The 23003-nt window shown below is 41.5% G+C and overlaps 1 protein-coding gene across 2 annotated transcripts in view; it reads left to right on the top strand.

The window, feature by feature from the left end:
- sgk3 (serum/glucocorticoid regulated kinase family member 3) overlaps positions 1 to 23003 on the top strand; it is an 87079-nt gene that overhangs the window by 35743 nt on the left and 28333 nt on the right. For both annotated transcript variants that reach the window (XM_078216282.1, XM_078216283.1), the window contains exons 2-4: positions 5985 to 6189; positions 8288 to 8371; positions 16714 to 16786. In XM_078216282.1, the coding sequence (XP_078072408.1) occupies positions 6112 to 6189; positions 8288 to 8371; positions 16714 to 16786 (235 nt within the window). In that variant the 5' untranslated portion in view covers positions 5985 to 6111. The remainder of the gene's footprint in view (positions 1 to 5984; positions 6190 to 8287; positions 8372 to 16713; positions 16787 to 23003) is intronic.

The following is a 23003-nucleotide window of genomic DNA, read 5'->3' on the forward strand; positions in this document are numbered from 1 at the left end:
GGTGGAGGTATTCATTAAGGCGAACATTGCAGTGCTGGTGAGAGATGATGTTACAGAGGGTTCAAGGACAGAATCTCTTTTACTAAAGTGAAAGAACAAAAAAGCTGCAATTACATTGTTTAGTGTAGTCCATGGCCAGCAACCAGTGGGAAGTCGGGAAACAGATTTGCAAGGACATTACAGAGAGATGCAAGAATGATCCGAGTAGTTATAATGGGGGAATTAAAAGTATCTGAATGTAGACTGGGGTAGTGGTGTAAATGGCAGAGAGGAGCAAGTGTTCTGAGAGTATGTTCCGGAAAGTTTTCCACAGTAGTATGCTTGCAGTCCAACGAGAAAAGAGGCTAGACCTGTTGATAAGTTCATGGGAATGAGGTGGGCCAAGTGGATCAAGTGTCAGGAGGTGAACATTTCGGGAACAGTGATCATTGTTTCATAAGGTTCAGGTTGGCTTTGGAAAAGGACAAAGAACAATTCAGAGTAAGAGTAATTAATCGTGGGAAATCCAGTTCAGTGGAGTAAGGATGGATCTAGGCTGAATAAATCAGAGGTTGGCAGTAAAAATGGTATTTGAACAATAGTCTACTTTCAAAGAAGAGAGAGTTTGGGCACCAATAAGATATGTTTTCATGAAGATAAAAGGTAGGGCGAATACATCCAGAACTCCCTGGATGCCAGAAGAGAGAGAGGTTAAGATGAAGGGAAGTATTCTTATAACAGATGTCAGATGGCTAATGGTATGGAGAACCAGGCTAAATATAGAAGGTTCCGAGGAGAAGTGAAAATGCAAATAAGAGAAGCAAAGAAAGACTATGAAAAGAGACTTGTAGCTAACATAAAAGGGAATCCAAAGGTCTCCTATAAGCATATAATTAGTAAAAGGGTGATAAAAGGAGAAGTAGGGCTGATTAGGGACCAAAAAGACAAATTATGCAGAGAGACAGGGGGCATGGGTGAAGTATTAAATGAATACTTTCTATTTTGTCCTTATCAAAGAAGAAGATGCTACACAGGCCATGTTGAAAGAAGAGATAATTAATACACTAGAAATTGATAATGAGGATGTATTAGATAGGTTGCACTTAAACTTGAAATGCAGTCTACGGGAGTCATGCTGTCAGCTGCTATCTATCTCCATAAGTATACTTTTCCCTACCACAGCTAAATTCCCTTTTACTCCTCTACTTGAAGAGCCCCCTGCACCACATGATCAATCCAAATTCGTACACATGACTGTTAGCTTTTTCCTGATTATTGTCCCTAAACTTTATCCCACCTCCAAGTCAAACTGACTGGCTTGCAGTTCCTGTCCTGTTCTTGTACCCTTTTTTAAACAATGTGTTACATTCACAAATCTCCAGTTCTCCAGGCCATGGATCTAAGCAGGATTGGTAGATCATGGCCAGTGTTTCTGCAATTTCCACCCATCCATAATCCTCTCTTAAAGGGTTGATGAAAACATTTTGGAAAGATCAGGTTTGGCAGAACAATATGCTGGATTTCAAAAAATAAGTTAGAGGTTTTAAGGAAAATAAAAATTTCTGAGCAAAAGTAAGGCAACGCAAGAGCAATAAATTGTTCAGTTAATAAAGGGTAAAGTAATTGACCAGCATGTGAGAGGGTCAGTGTAGGTGGGTGAGTGTAAGGGTTGTAGGTATATGGGTTGGTTAGTGGTGGTGAGTGAGAAACCTGAGACTGAATGTAAGGCAGACTCGCGCGCACACATTCAATTACTCGCACTCACCCCAAACACTCATTCAGTCATTCGCACTCACCCAACACAGTCAGTCACCTGCACTCGCACTCATGTCCCCAGAGCATTAGTTTAGTTTCTGGATTGCAAGTCCAGTGACACTACCATTATGCCACCAACTCCCCTGAGTACATGTCAGTTAATAGCACTGTTAAGGATACCTTCCATCTCTTTGATGATTAAGAGTAGACTGATGGAGAACTAATTGTCTGGATTAGGTTTGTCCAATGAAGATCCAAGATACTTGGACCATTTTTCACTTTGTCAGGTAGTTGCCATTATTATAATTGTACTTAATTATTGAAAATAGTGAAGATTCCAACACTGACTCCTTGATACAGCCAGATGTCAATCCACTGCAATATCTGCGCATCTATTTCCTGGTTTTCCAACTTGTAAATCAAAAGCCCTGATAAACAGTTCCCTTTTATCCAATCTGTTGAACATGATCACTGCCCTCTTATGCTACCATAAAGCCATGCTGATCTGCTGCGATGACTTTATACTTCCCTCAGCATTTTAACCTTTTAACGTTTTGTCTAAGTTCTACATGGTTCTTTTATACATTTTCAAACATAGATATTATATTCCCTTCTCTTTAATCTTATTGGTACAACATGTAATTCCTTGAAGTTTCCTGCTGGAACGTAACTAACTAACTATTTTATTTTCAAGAAAATTAACCATCCCTTTCAGGCATTGTTCAGGATCTATGACCATTTTTTCGTTTCCTAGTCATAGAATCAGTGCAGAAGGAGGCCATTCGGCCCATCGAGTCTGCACCGAATAATAGTACCTTAACCCACCCCCACCCCCACACCCCGCACATTTACCATGGCTATTTCATCGAATTTATACATCTTGGGACACTAAGAGTAATTTAGCATGGCCAATCCATCTAACCTGCATATCTTTGGTCTGTGGGAGGAAACTGGAGCACCCAGAGGAAAGCCACGCAGACACAGGGAAAATGTGCAAACTCCACACAGGCAGTCACGCAAGGCTGGAATTGAACCCGGGTCCTTGGCGCTGTGAGGCAGCAGTGCTACCCACTGTGCCACCATGCTGCCCCATTGGTCTTTTCTTTGTGTATTCCAGATAACTGCATATCATTTTATATGTTTTCACTCATCTTTTGTACATGCGTTCCAGTCTTATAAATTTTGCCCTTTTAACTATCTTCATCATTTCATATTCTAGTTCATCAACCACTAAACCTATGGACTATATTTTGGGACCATATTCTTCCATTACAAAGATCATCTTTTTCCACCTTCGTAAGAACATAACCATATGCTGCTGAAATTACTTATGCCTCAGTCACCTATAAACGGACTATTGGTGGCTGTTCTTTCAGCATCTAAGTCCTGTGCTTTGGAATTTACACCTTGAATCTCTTTCCTTGCTTGCCTCCTTTAAGACCTGCTCCAAACCCTCCTTTTTTCTAATTAACCCTCCCTAATATCTCCTTTTTTGGTTTAGTCCCAAAGTCATAGTCCCATAGCGGCAGCATGGTGGCACAGTGGTTAGCACAGCTGCCTCACAGTGCCAGGGACCCAGGTTTGATCCCCAGCTTGGGTCACTATGTGGAGTTTGCACGTTCTCCCCATGTCTGTGTGGGTTTTCTCCAGGTGCTCCGGTTTCCTCCCACAGTCCGAAAGTCGTGCTGGTTAGGTGGATTGGCTAGGCTAAATTCTCCCTCAGTGTACCCGAACAGGCAGGAGTGTGGTGACTAGGGGATTTTCACAGTAACTTCATTGCAGTGTTAATGTAAGCCTACTTGCGATAATAATCAATAAACTTTAGTTATCAGATCATGTTTTCAGGAAGCATCTTGGGGCATTTTGCTATATCTAAACTTATTCTTGTTTATATGTCATTTTCCTTTGTGTTATGTCCTTTGATATAGCCACTGATATTTTTAAATTTTTGATTTGATTTATTATTATCACATGTATTAACATACAGTGAAAAGTATTGTTTCTTGCGCACTATACAGACAAAGCATACTGTTCATAGAGAAGGAAACGAGAGAGTGCAGAATGCAGTGTTACAGTCATAGCTAGGGTGTAGAGAAAGATCAACTTAATGCGAGGTCAGTCCATTCAAAAGTCTGACAGCAGCAGGGAAGAAGCTGTTCTTGAGTCGGTTGGTACGTGACCTCAGACTTTTGTATCTTTTTCCCCGAAGGAAGAAGGTGGAAGAGAGAATGTCCGGGTGTGTGGGGTCCTTAATTATGCTGGCTGCTTTGCTGAGGCAGCGGGAAGTGTAGACAGAGTCAATGGATGGGAGGCTGGTTTGCGTGATGGATTGGACTACATTCATGACCTTTTGTAGTTCCTTGCGGTCTTGGGCAGAGCAGGAGCCATACCAAGTTGTGATACAACCAGAAAGAATGCTTTCTATGGTGCATCTGTAAAAGTTGGTGAGAGTCGTAGCTGACATACCAAATTTCCTTAGTCTTCTGAGAAAGTAGAGGCGTTGGTGGGCTTTCTTAACTATAGTGTCGGCATGGGGGGGACCAGGACAGGACAAATTCATTTTGTTTATTAAACATTGATATCAATTATCTTTGTAATCGCTGTACCCCATTTCTCATCCAAGCTCAATTACTTTTAACTATCAATTCCAGTATTTCTTCATTATATGTTTCCCCATTTTACTCAATGTCCATCTTTCTTTAACTATGACACCAAATTCAATTATATTATGGTCACTATTTCCAAGATACTCCCGGACCATAACTTGGTCAGCTATCATTGGTTTGTTTTGCTCGGCCAGATCTAGAGTCACTTCACCTGTTATTTTCTACCTTTTGCCATTTAACTTAATGTCATCAGCATATTTAGCTATACAGCTCTCTGTTCTTCATCTACATTATCTAGAACTATAGTGAAACACAAAGACTCCACTCTGATCCCCAAGGGACACCACTAAACATTATTTTCTTTGTCTTCTGATTGATCCATTTTTTCTTCATTTGCGTTTCTTGCAATAATACAAGTGTTATCATTTGGACTGTCGCCAACTCTTTCTTCATCTCCTTGTCAGAAAACATTGTCTGTAGACCTGCTGTGTGCAGGTGCATGTAATAACCCAGCAGGCAAGCCTTAAACAAGATAAAAATTAATTTATCACAAAAACTGCTGCAAGCAATTGCATCTAAAGTGCTAAAGTTATTACCTAAAATACAGATACAAAGATAAAGACATTAAAAAGATGAAATTTCAAATTAGTCTCTAAGATATTGCTGGGGGCCCTTTGCTTGAGTTCCTTTGAGGTTTGGTTTAGCAGTTGCGATGGCTTCTGTACTTGGTGTTTGCCTTTTTCAGGTGGACTCAACAGGTGTAGCAAGTTCTGGGAGAGAGGAGGGTCCTTGTTCCTCACTCGTTCTGCGATTGCAACATTTGAAGATTGCCTGGATCTTTTGGCAAGACAGTAGCTTTATAACTTCCTCTTTGACTCCCAGTGGCAGAGAGAAAACCCCTCTGATGTCTCAGAGTTCTTAGAGGTTCCTGGCCGTTTCAGCTGAGAGCTATGTGCTGCTATCGTCTCTCATACTGCCACACAAAAATGCTCAAATGGCCGCCCTAATTGATTGTATATGAAGAATGCCATTGACATTATATCTTTACTACATAATATGAAAAAAGTTATGCTGAATGACCTGCGTAAATAATCCTTATAGCTTTTAAATAAAGGGTTCCCCCCTAATGTCAGGTCTCTTAATCAATCATTGAGAGCTTGTCAACAGCAAACCAATTTAATTGAGTCACCACTAAATTCTGATGGGCTCGGGGATAGCTGGTGTCAAGTGGCTCATTAATGAACCTAATTAGCAATCTGCCAAATGTGTGCAAGTTGCATCCATCAATCCCTTCCTACCTCTGTCTTAATCAGGGGAGGATTTCCCACCACAAGCATGCATGGCCTCCTGCACAATCTGGCTGCCATCTCACTGTGTACAAAAATTAATTGTGTGATAGAGTAAACAAAGGTGAGCTGTCCTCTCTATGAAGAATTTCCTTGTTCACTCCAGGCAGCAAGTTCTAGATTACACCCTGACCCTCTTATCAAGAAGAAGGAAATTGGTTAAACACAGCATAAAATAACTCCACTTAAACGTTGAAGCCGAGTGCATGAAAATAGCTGTAATTTAACATTGATATAACATTAAGCCTAGATGGCCATTATTCCTACAGGCTGAATAAGATCATTTGTTCTCTTCTAGGTATCATAATGGATATACGGGTCTGTACACATGAGTTACTGATTTTGGATAAATGCACATAAAATTCAACTTTCACCATTTATCAGTTTTGAAGCAACTATTTGCAACTGTTTGACACGGAACAAAAATGGATTCAAAATCAACCCACCCCAATGTCAGTATTCCTAGCTTTGATGAACATCGTGAGAAAAAAAAGCGATACACCGTAAGTATAAAACAGAACTAACAATCTGGGAGCTTTGCTGATAAAATATATAAATACTTTCTAAATTTAAACCTTTAAAATAATTTAAGGCAAAAAGTACTTTGCAAATTATTTGGCCTATGGTCATAATTAGAATATTTTCATACTAAGTAATCAATTTGGGAGCTTGTTTAATTGAAAAAATCCATGCATCTGTTGTTGTGCGGCCCTTCATTTTCAGACACACACACGTCGTACGTACACAGATATGCATATGTGCATCTAATTTTGTTATGTAAAGCCACTGAGTGAATGATAAATGCCACCATTTATATAATAAGAACTAACATTTTTTTGTACCTTTCAGGCAAATGGAGTAGGTGTAACAAGGGTAATTAGATGAGATTATTCAATGTTAATGTACTGGGAGATAGAAGACACTGAAAAATGCAAGGACTGTAGTGAGGATTAGGATGGGGATGAGGGTGGAGACAATATGACTGGAGAGTTTAGTGCAGGATACAGTATTAGCAGCAAAATTCTGGATGAATTGGAGTTGATGCAGTGTAGAACTGGGAAGGCCATGAATCTGAACAATTAAGAATGAAGATTAAAGGATAATGAAAGCATGTATGAGTGTTTATTTGCCAATGGCATGTGCTAACAATGTGGGCAAATGATTTACTGAAGGTGAAATTAGATGTCATGGTGATACTGGATGTGTAATTTGAAGCTCATCTTGTGGTTCGGCAGGACAGATCATGCACCATCAAGTTCAACCTGAGTGAGCAGCAGGCCATGACAAGTAAATTATCAATGGTAATTCACTTTTTAAAAAAAATTAACAGGAAGCTTAGAATTTAATGGGAGGATTGGGCAGAGTTGAGATGAAAGTGAAATCCTGTTTAACAAACCTGTTAAAACTTGGTGACGATTTAGCTAGCAGAATAGTTAAGGGATAACCGTGGTGGATGTGGTATACTTTGATTTTCAGGAAGCTTTTGATAAGGTCTTGCACAAAAGGTTAGTAAACAAAATGAGAACACATGGGATTGGAGGGAATATACTGGCATGGATTGAGAACTGGTTAACGGACAGAAACAAAAAGTATGAATAAATGGGTTGTTTTCAGGTTGGCAGGCTGTGACAAGTGGGGTGTGATGATCATCATCAATACTTGGGACCCATGTAATATTTCCAAATTTGCAGTTGACACAAAACTAAGTGGATGTGCAAATCATGAGGAGGATGCAAAGGTGCTTCAAGAGGATTTGGTGAGGTTAACTGAGCAGGCAAAAATATGGCAGATGGAATGCAATGTGGAAAATGTAAGACCATCCACTTTTGTAGGGAAAAACAGAAATGCAGAGTATTTCTTAAATGGTGAGAGGCTAAGTTGAATGTCAAAGGGTCTTAGGTGTTTGTTCTTGTTCATGAATCACTGAAAGCAAACATGCAGGCACAGCAAGCAGTTAAGAAGGAAAATTGGTATTTTGGTTTTTATTATAAGGGGATTTGCGGGTAGGAGTAAAGATGTCTTATTGCAATTTTTTTGAGGCCAAACCTGGAGTGCTGTGCACAGTTTTGATTTCCTTCCCGAAGGAAAGATATACTTGCATTGAGGGAGTGCAGCAAAGGTTCACCAAACTAAATTCCTGGGTTTGAGGGATTATCCTGCAAGGAAAGATTAAATGGACTAGGCCTTTATTTCCTGAAGTTTAGAAAGAATGAGAGGTGATCTTATTCAAGCATACAAAATTATTTTAGGGCTTGTCAGATGCAGGAAGGATGTTTCCCCTAGATGGGCGATCTAGAATCAGGTACACCGTCTCAGAGTAAGAGGCAGGCCATTTAGGACTGAGGTGAGGAGGAATTTTTTCAGTCAGAGGATGGTAAATCTTTTGAATTCTCTACCCTAGAGGGTTGTGGAGTCTCAATCGTTCAGTTGAAGGTGGAGGTTGAAAAGATTTCTACATGTTAAGTTCATCAAGGGATGTGGGAATGGTGCAGGAAATGATGTTGAAGTAGAAGAACAGCTGTTGAATAGCAGAGTGGCCTCAAAAGGGCTGAATGGCTTACGCCTGCTCCTATTTCTTATGTTCTTCTTTCTTTCTTACAGGTGTACAAAGTGATGGTGACAGTGGGTAGGAATGAATGGTTTGTCTTGAGACGCTACGCCGAGTTTGACAAATTGTACAACACTGTAAGTGCAGCGTTTCTGTGCATGCAATTGTATGCATGTGCACAATAAAACTTAATTCATGCTCTTCTACAGGTGTATGCATATCATCCAAGTACTCTATTGAACACCAATCAAAATGAGCCTTTAGCTATTTTATCTTTCAGAATATGTATGTTTACTTTCTCAAAGTGATTTTACAATTGGTTGTTATCAGTAGTGTCAACATTTTCTCGGTTCTGTATGTTCATCTCTACCCTTGAACTTGCAGCTTTCATTTAAAGACATTCTGTAGTGCAAGGATCAGCCCATAGTGTTGGGAGTAGTGTATTAGCATGGATAGAGGATCAGCTAACCAATAAAAGACAATGTTGGGATAAGAAGGGAATTTTCAGGATGGCAACCTGTAATTAGTGGAGTGCTATAGGGATAAGTGCTAGGGCCACAATTATTTACAATATATATTAATGACTTGGAAGAGGGAAATGAATGTACTATAGCCAAGTTTGTGGATGACACATAGATAGATGGGAAGTCAAGTGGTGAGGATGACAGAGTTTACAGAGGGATATGGACAGGTTAAGTGAGTGACAAAAACATGGCAGATGGAATATAATGTGGAAAAATATTAAGTTATGCACTTGGGAGTTGAATATTATTTAAACAGAGAAAGACTGCAGAAAACTGCAGCACTAAGGAATTTGGGGGTCCTCTTGCATAAATCACAAAAAGCTAGCATGCAAGTTCAGCAGATAATAGGAAAGGCAAATGGAATGTTGACCTTCATTTCAAAGGGAATGGCATAAAAATAGACAAGTTTGCTGAAACTATACAAGCCACCAGTTAGACCACAACGGGAATACTGTGAATAGTTTTGGTCCCCTTATCTAAGGAAAGATATACTGACGTTGGAGGCAGTCCAGAGAAGGTTCACTAGGTTGATTCCAGGTATGGAGGGATTTTCTTATGAAAAGAGGTTAAGTAGATTGGACCTGTACTCATTGGACTTTAGAAGAATGAGAGGCAACCTTATTGAGACATATAGGATTCTCAGGGGACTTCGCAGGGTAGATGCTGAGAGGTTGTTTTCCCCTTCTGGGTGAGTCTAGGACCATAGGGCTTAATCTCAGAGTAAGAGGTCACCCGCTTAAGACAGAGATGAGAAGGAATTTCTTCTCTCCGAGGATACTGAATCAGTGGAATTGTTTACCACGGGGCTGTGGAGGCTAGGTCACTAAAAGCATGTTCAAGGCTGAGGTAGATCGATGTTTATCAGTAAGGAAATTAAGGGTTATGGGGATAAGGCAGGAAAATGGAGTTGAGGATTGTCATGTTGGATCAGTCATGATCTCATTGAATAGCGGAGCAAATCTGATGGGCCAATTGGTCTAGTTCTGCTCCTATGGTGTTTTGGTCTTATGATCTTTCTTCAAATATATATTACTCATAAAATGGCATTTATTTTATAAATAATTTGTTTCTCAAATTAACATATAAAAGTTTGGCACACAGTTAAGGCTACAATTTTCTCTGTACGATCAGGATGGAAAAACAATAGATCTTAACCTCAGCTTCCCGCATTTGTGTCCATGACACTAAATATTGTTTGAACCAAGGATTACCTCAATCAACAATTTTTGATTTTAAAGTTTATTAATTTGTGTCACAAGTAGGCTTACATCAACACTGCAGTGAAGTTACTGTGAAAATCCCTAATCGCCACACTCCGGCGCTTGTTGGGTACACTGAGGAAGAATTTAGCATGGCCAGTGCACCTAACCAGCACATCTTTTGCACTGTGGGAGGAAACCAGAACACCCAGAGTAAATCCGCATGGACAGTGACCCAAGCTGGGAATCGAATCTGGTTCCCTAGCGCTGTGAGGCAGCAGTGCTAACCATGTTTTAAGCTTTTCATTGCCAAATTATAAATTGACTTGGGGTTGAGCTATAATGTCAGATGTAGATATATAATATATTTTTTTGCAAATAGATAGTAACATACAGTTCTTTATAAAATTGCAAGGTTGAGCTCAAGCCAACTCCACAGCTCAACTACTAATCTGACCTGACACTTCTTTCAAATAAGATGCAAATTCAAGATAGATTCCGCGATATTTTACAAGCAATTAAGCATTGAACTTTCTGTGTAGGCCAATATTTATTCCTCAACCAACACCATCGAAACCAATTTAAAAAAGTTAAACTGGAGCACCCAGAAGAAACCCACGCAGACACAGGGAGAACGTGCAGACTCTGCACAGACAGTGACCCAAGCCGGGAATCGAACCCGGGTCTCTAGCGCTGTGAGGCAGCAGTGCTAACCACTCTGCCACCGTACCGTGATTAAGTAATCATTCGTCTAAATTTAATATTTGTTTTAAACATTTTGTCAATCTCAGAATTCTTTTGATCTCTCTCCATCAAACCACCCAGGCTTACTGGCAGGCAGACTGCAGAAGAGATCACATGACTTCATTAACCTTAAGTTTTGCTACAGCCCCAAAATATAATAATCGTACACCCTGGGTTACAATTGTGGTTTATATCTCTATCGTATTTTGGAAATTCAGCAGAGGTTCCAACTTCTCCAGGGGCTTTGTTGTTTATCAGTTGTCAAATGGATTATTAGATTTGCCGTGAATCAGGGTAGTGCCAAGATCGAATCAGGTGGAATATTGAGGACATATACATTTAAAGGCAGAGTCTCAGTTGAGGAATTCTTCAATGTTCTCTCCAGTGAGCCCTGAATGCCTCCCTGTTCTTGTTGAGCTTATTTGCATTCTTGACTCTCAGCGGAGTGTGCCCTTGAGTGCTTCGGCCAGATTGTTTTGATAGTGCTCAAGAAACTGTCCATGTCAGTAGTCTCTGTGAACTGTTGGATCTCCTACCTTTCTACCCACCATTTATTCTTTTTGCAGGATTTATGCTGTACCACTGCCTTCAACCACCTGTAAAACTACTGCTTTTTCCTTGCGCTGTGGTTAAGTTTCCAGTCAAATCAAATTTTTGCACATCTACCCGATTAAGTACTTCTTGGTTATTTTTGTCCAAGTAGTCATGATGTTTCCTGGTAGAGACATCAAGGATCTCTTTACAGGTGGACTTTAGGGTGAACCAGGCACTATGGGCTCATTATAGCTCCTTGTAACTGGAGATTGAGAGGTTGGCAGTGAGGTTCTGACTGAGAAGGGCTACCTTGGTGGGATGTATGAGATCATAATTTTTTTGCAGCATTGTTTCTGTTGCCTCCTCTGTTTGGGGGACAGGCTGATGGAGATAGTGGATTAGATAAGGGAGTTATCAGTCCAACAGTCAACAATACCTTTGACAAAGGGCTGTCAACAGCTTTGACAAAGGGTCATTTGGACTCGAAATGTCAACTCTTTTCTCTCCTTACAGATGCTGCCAGACCTGCTGAGACTTTCCAGCATTTTTTCTTTTGGTTTCTGATTCCAGCATCCACAGTAATTTGCTTTTAGCCAACAGTACCTATCATGGGCTGGGTGATGTGGGCAACTCTGCAGACCCTTGCTTGAATGATTCCAGCAAGTGCCAATGTTTGGACCATAGGGATTGTCATGCGGTCTTGTGCTTATCTTGCTGGCAGAGCAGGGTGTTTGTTATGACGAGGTCCATGTTGTAGATGTTTCATCATGAGGAGTTGGAAATTCCAACTTTCCCTTCTTCTTCTTTGCCTGTCACACCCTTGTAGAGATTTGTGTCTTTTCTGACTGGCATTGAAATCTCTGAGAAGGATCAGTTTGTTCACCTCCTGGGACTCAGACTAGGGATTTCTGAAAGTTGTTGTAGAATTTCTCCTTGGAAGGCCTTGGTCCAATGGCAAGGGCATTCCAAGACAATTGGAGGCCAGGCTCTGCTGTGGATGATCGTGCACAGATATGTATGTAACCTGTGGCCAGAAATAGACTGAAGCAGAAAAACCTGTAGCTAGATAGAGGTTCATTAGGAAACTGAAGTTTCTCAATCATTGCAGTGCTGGGAAAAGACAACAGACTGACCTGAATGTAGTCCAGAGCAGATATCGAGAGGAGTCCAGGAATTTGATAAGCTTGAAAGATGATATAGATCTAGATTTAGTTTATTTCCACAAGAAGCAGATCAGGAAAGAAGAAAATAATAGCAGCAGATTCTCAGTGGAGACAGGGTCTTGCTTTTTTCCAATGCAGAAACATGGCTGAGATGTCTCATGAAATCCAGGTTACGTTCACCTTAGTGATGGATAGGGATAGGCATGAACCTCGGGCCAGTGGTTTTAGCTGGGGGAAGGGTAATTATGAGGCTATTAGGAGAGAATTAGGAAACATAGGTTGGACTAGGAGATTACAGGGACTGGGAACGTCCGACATGTGGAGTTTTTTCAAGGAGCAGCTACTGCGAGTCTGTGATAGGTATGTCCCTGTCAGGCAAGGAGGAATTGGTAGGGCTAGGGAACCGTGGTGCACCAAAAAAGTTTCTTTGTTGGTTAAAAAGAAAAAGGAGGCTTATGTTCGGATGAGACGTGAGCACTCGGGTAGTGCACTAGAAAGCTTTAGATTGGCTAAGAGGGAGTTGAAGAGCGAGCTTAGAAGGGCTAAAAGGGGACATGAGAAGACTTTGGCGGATAGGGTTAAAGAGAATCCTAAGGCGTTCTATAGGTATGTCAAGAACAGAAGGTTGGTTAGGGCAAGTTTAGGGCCAGTTATAGATGGCAGAGGGAAGTTATGTGTGGAACCGGAGGAGATTGGTGAAGCATTGAACCAATATTTCTCTTCGGTGTTCACGCAAGGGGACATGAATATAGCTGAGGAGGACACTGGGTTGCAAGGGAGTAGAATAGACAGTATTACAGTTGATAAGGAGGATGTGCAGGATATTCTGGAGGGTCTGAAAATAGATAAATCCCCTGGTCCGGATGGGATTTATCCAAGGATTCTCTGGGAGGCAAGAGAAGTGATTGCAGAGCCTCTGGCTCTGATCTTCAGGTCGTCGTTGGCCTCTGGTATAGTACCAGAAGATTGGAGGTTAGCGAATGTTGTCCCATTGTTTAAGAAGGGGAACAGAGACTTCCCCGGGAATTATAGACCGGTGAGTCTCACTTCTGTTGTCGGCAAGATGTTGGAAAAAATTATAAGGGATAGGATTTATAGTTATTTGGAGAGTAATGAATTGATAGGTGATAGTCAGCATGGTTTTGTGGCAGGTAGGTCGTGCCTTACTAACCTTATTGAGTTTTTTGAGAAAGTGACCAAGGAGGTGGATGGGGGCAAGGCAGTGGACGTGGTATATATGGATTTTAGTAAGGCGTTTGATAAGGTTCACCATGGTAGGCTTCTGCAGAAAATGCAGATGTATGGGATTGGGGGTGATCTAGGAAATTGGATCAGGAATTGGCTAGCGGATAGGAAACAGAGGGTGGTGGTTGATAGTAAATATTCATCATGGAGTGCGGTTACAAGTGGTGTACCTCAGGGATCTGTTTTGGGGCCACTGCTGTTTGTAATATTTATTAATGATCTGGATGAGGGTATAGTTGGGTGGATTAGCAAATTTGCTGATGACACCAAAGTCGGTGGTGTGGTAGACAGTGAGGAAGGGTGTCGTAGTTTGCAGGAAGACTTAGACAGGTTGCAAAGTTGGGCCGAGAGGTGGCGGATGGAGTTTAATGCGGAGAAGTGTGAGGTAATTCACTTTGGTAGGAATAACAGATGTGTTGAGTATAGGGCTAACGGGAGGACTTTGAATAGTGTGGAGGAGCAGAGGGATCTAGGTGTATGTGTGCATAGATCCCTGAAAGTTGGGAATCAAGTAGATAAGGTTGTTAAGAAGGCATATGGTGTCTTGGCGTTTATTGGTAGGGGGATTGAATTTAGGAGTCGTAGCGTTATGTTGCAACTGTACACAACTCTGGTGCGGCCGCACTTGGAGTACTGTGTGCAGTTCTGGTCCCCACATTACAGGAAGGATGTGGAGGCTTTGGAGAGGGTGCAGAGGAGGTTTACCAGGATGTTGCCTGGTATGGAGGGGAGATCCTATGAGGAGAGGCTGAGGGATTTGGGATTGTTTTCGCTGGAAAGGCGGCGGCTAAGAGGGGATCTTATTGAAACATATAAGATGATTAGAGGTTTAGATAGGGTGGATAGTGATAGCCTTTTTCCTCTGATGGAGAAATCCAGCACGAGGGGGCATGGCTTTAAATTGAGGGGGGGTAGTTATAGAACCGATGTCAGGGGTAGGTTCTTTACCCAGAGGGTGGTGAGGGATTGGAATGCCCTGCCAGCATCAGTAGTAAATGCGCCTAGTTTGGGGGCGTTTAAGAGATCCGTAGATAGGTTCATGGACGAAAAGAAATTGGTTTAGGTTGGAGGGTCACAGTTTTTTTTTTAACTGGTCGGTGCAACATCGTGGGCCGAAGGGCCTGTTCTGCGCTGTAATGTTCTATGTTCTATGTTCTATGAAGCCAGATTTCGAAAAAAATCTGGAGCTAGCTTGTTTCAGACGGTACATTGGGGAATGGACGTTGAACTATCAGACAGGGGCTATTCTAACAATTAACTGGAACTTTAAGTTAAAATGCACCCACAGTTAGAATCAGGGGTTAAGGCAAACTACTGCGGATGCTAGAATCTGAAACAAAAACAGAAAATGCTGGAGAAACTCAGCAGGTCTGAAATCAGCTGTGGAGAGAGAATAGAGCCAATGTTTCGAGTCGAGATAACCCTTCATCAGAGCTGAAGGCAAAGAAAATTAGTAAGAAGTTTAACAACACCAGGTTAAAGTCCAACAGGTTTATTTGGTAGCAAAAGCCACACAAGCTTTCGGAGCTCCAAGCCCCTTCTTCAGGTGAGTGGGAATTCTGTTCACAAACAGGGCATATAAAGACACAGACTCAATTTACATGAATAATGGTTGGAATGCGAATACTTACAGCTAATCAAGTCTTTAAGAAACAAAACAACGTGAGTGGAGAGAGCATCAAGACAGGCTAAAAAGATGTGTATTGTCTCTATTTCTTATGTTCTTATGTTCTTATGTCTCCAGACAAGACAGCCAGTGCAACTGCAGGTCCAGGCAACTGTGGGGGTTACAGATAGTGTGACATGAACCCAATATCCCGGTTGAGGCCGTCCTCGTGTGTGCGGAAAGGGGAAAGAAATGTTTGGTGTAATTGGACAAAGGGAATGTAAATGGTGATGAGAAAGGTTGAGCTAAAAGCATCCTTTAAGTGATCGGAATGTGTGAATCGCAGAACAAAGGTACAGATTGTTAGGGGACTAACTGGGGACTATTCTAGGGCCAACTGCCACATTTCTTAGTTCGTCATCTAACAATCTGTACTTTTGTTCTGCCATTCACACATTCCAATTACTCAATGGACGCTTTTAGCACCTTTCTCAGCCTTTATCATCACCATTTACTGTCACATGTTGTTAGAATTAGGGGAACCTAATGTCATGCATTTTCATACCTAATGTTGTTAGACATGTTGTTAGAATTAGGGGAACCTAATCAGTAGAAGTGAGGATTTAGAGGAGCAAAGCAATGGATGGCCAGGTAGTGAGGAGCTCCTATACAGGTATCTTGGATAGAATCAAAAGTATCACATTCAAGATGTCACACAATAGTGTCAGAAGTATAAAATAAATTTTAAAATACACTTTTTTAGCAAACTTCAATCTGCAAACTTGCCTTATAAAAGAACAGTTAAACATTGATCTGAAGCCCTTTTTAGACATTTCATGCTTCGCATGATAAAATATGGACTGAGTATTTGAGGATTCTAGAAAGTTGGTGAAAAGCCAAGTCAAGGGAAGGTTCTGAATAAGCTTTTTAACAGTAGCCAGGAAGTTATAAAATGAAGGGATTTTGGGTGAGAGTTCTTGAGAGTGGGACCGATGCAGCTAAAAGCTATCAACTGAATGCTGGGTGAAGATGTCCCCCAGAGTCAGGAACAGTAAGGTCTAAATTGGTATGTATTCCAGCAGTCACACTCGTATTTCACAATGTATACAGATATAATATAAAAAGCAAAAGAAAGGCAATCATCTCAATGTTTTGAACTGTGGCCAGAAATTTCAAAACCATTGTCTGCTGATCTCGAGTTATGTGATCTGGTGACTTTTTCATGGGACATAACTTTTAACCATGGGCAAACCACTAAACATCATAACCATGTGTCAAACCACAGACCACCCATGAAAAAGATCATGAGATCCACTTTTTTTGTGGTCCAGAAACACCCTTCCATGGCTCAATATGTTCTAGGGGAATCTCCACATCAATATGTTCTATGCAGCAGAAATGTATTCAATAAAAATGTTTTTGTGAAACAAATACTGATATGGCTTCCTTTCCTGTCTGTGTTAGCTAAAGAAGCAGTACCCTCAATTTCCCCTGAAGCTTCCTGCTAAAAGGATATTTGGCGACAATTTTGATCCAGGTAATCTCTACTATAGATTTTTAAAAAGCAATATTGTTGAAGTTGGGCTACACTTTGAATAGTTTTTTCTTTTTCTCTTCCAGCAATGCTACTTATGTAAAGGGAATCTAAATGTGTCATATTGAGTAATAAATGTGACTTGTAAAAGAGATTCACAACAGAATTTCTTGAACCCCTTCTTAAAAGTTAAGAATGAAATAGGAACCTGTATTGACCATATATGCCCTTGAATCTGCTCCACCATTGAATACCATCATGGCTGCGCTTTAGCTTCAAATCCACTTACCTGCCTACACCCCATTTCCCCAGATTCCCTGAGACCAAAAAACAATCTGTCTATCTTGACCTTAAATACATCCAACAATGGAGCACCCATAACTTTGAGATGGAGATTTCCCAAGATTCACTACACTTTGAGTTAATAAATTTCTCCTCATCTTGGTCCTAATTGATAACCCCTTATCCTGAGACTGTGCCCCTATGTTCTTGGTTCCCCAGCCAATGGAAACAACCTCTCAGTGTCTACTTTGTCAAGCTCATACAGAATTATTTATGTTTCAATTAGATCACCTCTCGTTCTTCTAGACTCCAGAGAGTGCAGACACAATTTACTCAGCTTCTCATTATAGGGCAAGCCTCTCATCCCAGGAACCAATCTGTTGAATCTTCACTGCACCACTTCAAGAGCAATTAGCAGCTGTGGCCTTCCGTAGATATGGAGACCAAAACTGCACAGTACTCATGGTCTCTCCAAAGCCCTATACAATTGCAGAAAGACTTCCTTATTCTTGTGGTCTAATCTCATTTCAATAAAGGCCAATGTACATGAGAAATCTTGGTGCTTGCTGTTCCTGCATGCTAACTTTGTGTTGTTAACTTTTAGCAGATCCATGTACTTTAAAAAGTATTTCAGTTCTTACTACCAAAGTGAATAACCTCTCACTTCCCCACATTATAATCCACTTTGCCCACTCACTTAAGATGTCTATTTCTCTTTGTAGCTTATTTGTGCCCTCCATCCAGACATCTTATGTTCCTACCTAGCTTTGTATTGTCATCAAACCTGGATACATCACTCTCATTCCCTTGGACTGAATCATGAATATACATTGGAAATAACTGAGGCCCAGCACTGAATCTTGCTGCACTTCACTAATTATAGCCTGCCAACTTGAAAATGCCCTGTTAATCTCTCCTCCCTGCTTTCTGTCCATTAACCAATCCTCCATTTTGCTCATATATTACCCCTACCTCCATGAGCCCTTGCACATTAACCTTTTGTGTGGCACCTTTTTGAGTGTCTTTTGGAAATCCAAATATTCTGCATTGACTGGAACTCTCTGATCCTACTAGTTACATCCTCAAAAAATTCTGAAAGGCTCGTTAAACAGGACTTCCCTTTTATGAAACTATGTTTGATCATAGTTTGATTTTCCAAGTATATTGTTGAGGCTTCTTTAATAATTGATTCCAGCATTTTCCCGACAATGATGACTGGCCAACTGGCCTCTAATTTCCCATTTTCTTTCTCCTGTCTTGAATAGCGGTGTTACATTTGCTAACTTCAATCTTTTATATTCATATTCATTTATGGTATGTGGGTGTCGCTGGCTAAACCAGCATTTATTGCCCATCCTTAGTTGCCTTCAGAAGGGGGTGATGAGCTGCCTTCTTGAACCGTTGCAGCCCCTGAGATATAGGGAGGGAGTTCCAGGATTTTGACCCAGTGACAGTGAAGGAACAATGATATATTTCCAAGTTAGGATGGTGAGCAACTTGGAGTGGAACCTTCAGGTGGTGCTGTTCCCAGATATCTGCTACTCTTGTCCTTCTAGACGGTAGTGATTGTGGGTTTGGAAGGTGCTGCCCAAGGAACCTTGGTGAATTCCTGCAGTGCATCGTGTAGATAGCACATACAGCTGCCATTGATTGCTGGTGGTGGAGGGGATTGAATGTCTGTGGAAGGGGTAGCAATCAAGCCAGCTGCATTGACTTGGATGCTGTCCAGCTTATTGACTGATGTTAGAGCTGCACTCATCCAGGCAAATGGAAAGTATCTGTTCCTGATTTGTGCCTTGTAGATGGTGGACAGGCTTTGGGGAGTCAGGTGGTGAGTTACTCACCACTGGATTCCTAGCTTTTGACCTGCTCCGGTAGGCATATTATTTATATGGCTAGTCAGTTCAGTTTCTGATCAATGGTAAGTAACCTCCAGGATGTTGATAGTGGGGGATTCAGCGATGGTAATGCCATTGAATGTCAAGGGACGATGGTTAGATCCTCTCTTGTTGGAGATTGTCATTCTGGCAGTTGTGAGGCGCACATGTCACCTATCAGCCCAGACCTGGATATTGACGAGGTTTTGCTGCATTTGGACATGGTTCTGCTTCATGGATTGTCGGGAGTGTTCTAATATTTAGAGAATTTTGGAAATTCATGACCATTATCTCTGCAGCCACCTCAATTAGAATGCTAGAATGTCAGCCATCAAGTCCTAAGGATTTGTTGACTTTCAGTGCTTTACATTCCTTGAATATCATTTCTCCATTGATAATATTCATAGAAACCCTACAGTGCAGAAGGAGGCCATTCGGCCCATCGAGTCTGCACCAACCACAATCCCACCCAGGCCCTACCCCCACATATTTACCCACTAATCCCTCTAACCTACGCATCTCAGGACTCTAAGGGGCAATTTTTTTTTTAACCTGGCCAATCAACCTAACCCGCACATCTTTGGACTGTGGGAGGAAACCGGAGCACCCGGAGGAAACCCACGCAGACACGAGGAGAATGTGCAAACTCCACACAGACAGTGACCCGAGCCGGGAATCGAACCCAGGACCCTGGAGCTGTGAAGCAGCAGTGCTAACCACTGTGCTACCGTGCTGCCCCATATTCATTCAGTACCATTTCTCTGATAATTAACTAAAGTTCCTCACTATTATTAGCCTCTTTGTTACCCTCTTTTTCTAGTGTGTGATTTGTGTCTTCTGTTGTGAAAACAGGCACAAGATATTTGTTCAGTGTCTCTGACATTTCCTCATTTCCTGTGATAGTTTTCCCCCAAATGTTTACTTTAGCTACTCTCCTTTTTGTATACTTTTCCTTTGTCCACAGGATACAGGCATCGCTGGCCAGACCAGCAGTTATTGCCCATGTCTAATTGACCTAGATAATGGACTATGTTAGTCTAATACTAGCTTGAAACTGCTCTTGCTTCCTCGCCATAACTTTGTTGAGAGTGCAGCAAAACAGGATTTCATCATACTTGCTGAAAAATAACTGCAGCTGCTCCAAGAAAATTCCCAGCCTATGTTTCAGCAAGCTTCTTCGTAACTGGAAAGAAATAAAAACCCGAGACAAAAATATTGAAGTACAAGAAGTCAATGAAAATGTAGTCTCCAGAAGAAGTTCATGGTCCCCTTGGTGGGAATGCAGCATAGAATGGGACCTTAAGGTTGGAAAGTGATGGTTTCTCCTTTTGATTTTAATCAGAAAGGTGTTAAATCCTTCTGAAACTAATGGATGGTTCCCTTTTTTCACTTTTCAGCGAAGTTTAATAGTGAAATCAATTTTCATTTGTGGATAGAACATTTTGATATACAAGTTGACTGTGTCTGCATAATTTTAGCTATTTTTAAAGATAATATTGTGGAAATGCAGACATACTGTTGAAGCTTTTTACCTTGCATTCATCAGGGTACAGGCAAGAATAGCAAATTTCAAAGGGAACAATTTATACTGCTTGAGGAAAGGGTGCTGATTGGTTGGCAAGTGGACTCTCGGTCAAGGGATTGTCATGAACAATGTAGCAGAGAACAGTTAACCCCCAAGATAAAGATAGTATTGGTGTTAGCTTTTAACTCTTACCTATTCTAATTATGTAATGCGATCTAAGATGATGATGATTCCGATGCATTAACCAATAGCTTTATTTTTCAATGATTATGCATTTTGACTTAACAAGAAGGACTTTGCATCCCACAGCACAACTTAAAAACAATTCTAACTGCTCAACCTCCTGTGATTAGAATGGTATCATATCTCTAATTCTACCATGACAATGCAATATTTTGGGGCACAGCAATTTGCGTGCAGAACCATAGTTGTTCAAGTGAGTAATAAAAATCGGCTATTGTGTGTTAATCAAGAACAATCAGGATGGATTTGTTATGGGAACATAGAACATAGAACATAGAACAGTACAGCACAGAACAGGCCCTTCGGCCCACGATGTTGTGCCGAGCTTTATCTGAAACCAAGATCAAGCTATCCCACTCCCTATCATCCTGGTGTGCTCCATGTGCCTATCCAATAACCGCTTAAATGTTTCTAAAGTGTCTGACTCCACTATCACTGCAGGCAGTCCATTCCACACCCCAACCACTCTCTGCGTAAAGAACCTACCTCTGATATCCGTCCTGTATCTCCCACCACGAACCCTATAGTTATGCCCCCTTGTAATAGCTCCATCCACCCGAGGAAATAGTCTTTGAACGTTCACTCTATCTATCCCCTTCATCATTTTATACACCTCTATTAAGTCTCCCCTCAGCCTCCTCCGCTCCAGAGAGAATAGCCCTAGCTCCCTCAACCTTTCCTCATATGACCTACCCTCCAAACCAGGCAGCATCCTGGTAAATCTCCTCTGCACTCCTTCCAGCGCTTCCACATCCTTCCTATAGTGAGGTGACCAGAACTGCACACAATATTCCAAATGTGGTCTCACCAAGGTCCTGTACAGTTGCAGCATAACCCCACGGCTCTTAAACTCCAACCCCCTGTTAATAAAAGCTAACACACTACAGGCCTTCTTCACAGCTCTATCCACTTGAGTGGCAACCTTTAGAGATCTGTGGATATGGACCCCAAGATCTCTCTGTTCCTCCACAGTCTTCAGAACCCTACCTTTGACCCTGTAATCCACATTTAAATTTGTCCTACCAAAATGAATCACCTCACATTTATCAGGGTTAAACTCCATTTGCCATTTTTCAGCCCAGCTTTGCATCCTATCTATGTCTCTTTGCAGCCTACAACAGCCCTCCACCTCATCCACTACTCCACCAATCTTGGTGTCATCAGCAAATTTACTGATCCACCCTTCAGCCCCCTCCTCTAAGTCATTAATAAAAATCACAAAGAGCAGAGGACCAAGCACTGATCCCTGCGGCACACCGCTAGCAACCTGCCTCCAATCCGAAAATTTTCCATCGACCACCACCCTCTGTCTTCGGTCAGACAGCCAGTTGCCTATCCAATCGGCCAACTTTCCCTCTATCCCACACCTCCTCACTTTCATCATAAGCCGACCATGGGGGACCTTATCAAACGCCTTACTAAAATCCATGTATATGACATCAACTGCCCTACCTTCATCAACACACTTAGTTACCTCCTCAAAAAATTCTATCAAATTTGTGAGGCACGACTTGCCCTTCACGAATCCGTGCTGACTATCTCGGATTAATCCGCATCTTTCTAAATGGTCGTAAATCCCATCCCTAAGGACCCTTTCCATCAATTTACCAACCACCGAAGTAAGACTAACCGGTCTATAATTACCAGGGTCATTTCTATTCCCTTTCTTAAACAGAGGAACAACATTTGCCATTCTCCAGTCCTCTGGCACCATCCCCGTGGACAGCGAGGACCCAAAGATCAACGCCAAAGGCTCTGCAATCTCATCCCTTGCCTCCCAAAGAATCCTAGGATACATTTCATCAGGCCCAGGGGACTTATCGACCTTCAGTTTATTCAAAACTGCCAAGACATCCTCCCTCCGAACATCTATTTCCTCCAGCCTATTAGCCTGTAACACCTTCTCTTCCTCAAAAACATGGCCCCTCTCCTTGGTGAACACTGAAGAAAAGTATTCATTCATCACCTCGCCGGTTTGGCAGATTAATTTGATTGAATGTTTAAAGGAGGTAACGAGTAGGGTAGACGACGATTGTATGTTTGATGAAGTCTGTGTGGATATTGCAACTTTCGACAAGGTCCTTACATGAGAGACAGAAATGTAAAGGCACATGGGATCCAAGGGAAAGTGGCAAATTGGAACCAAAATTGGCTCGGGGCAGGAAGCAAAATATAATGGTCAACTTTTTTTTAATGACTGGAATGGCTGTTTCTAGCAGTGTTCCACAGGGCTCAATGCTCGGTCCCATGCTTTTTGTGGTAACCCCTCCGGTTCTTTAGGGCGAGATCAGTA

Source organism: Mustelus asterias, chromosome 7 (genome assembly GCF_964213995.1).
Source record: "Mustelus asterias chromosome 7, sMusAst1.hap1.1, whole genome shotgun sequence".
NCBI classification, from domain to species: domain Eukaryota; kingdom Metazoa; phylum Chordata; class Chondrichthyes; order Carcharhiniformes; family Triakidae; genus Mustelus; species Mustelus asterias.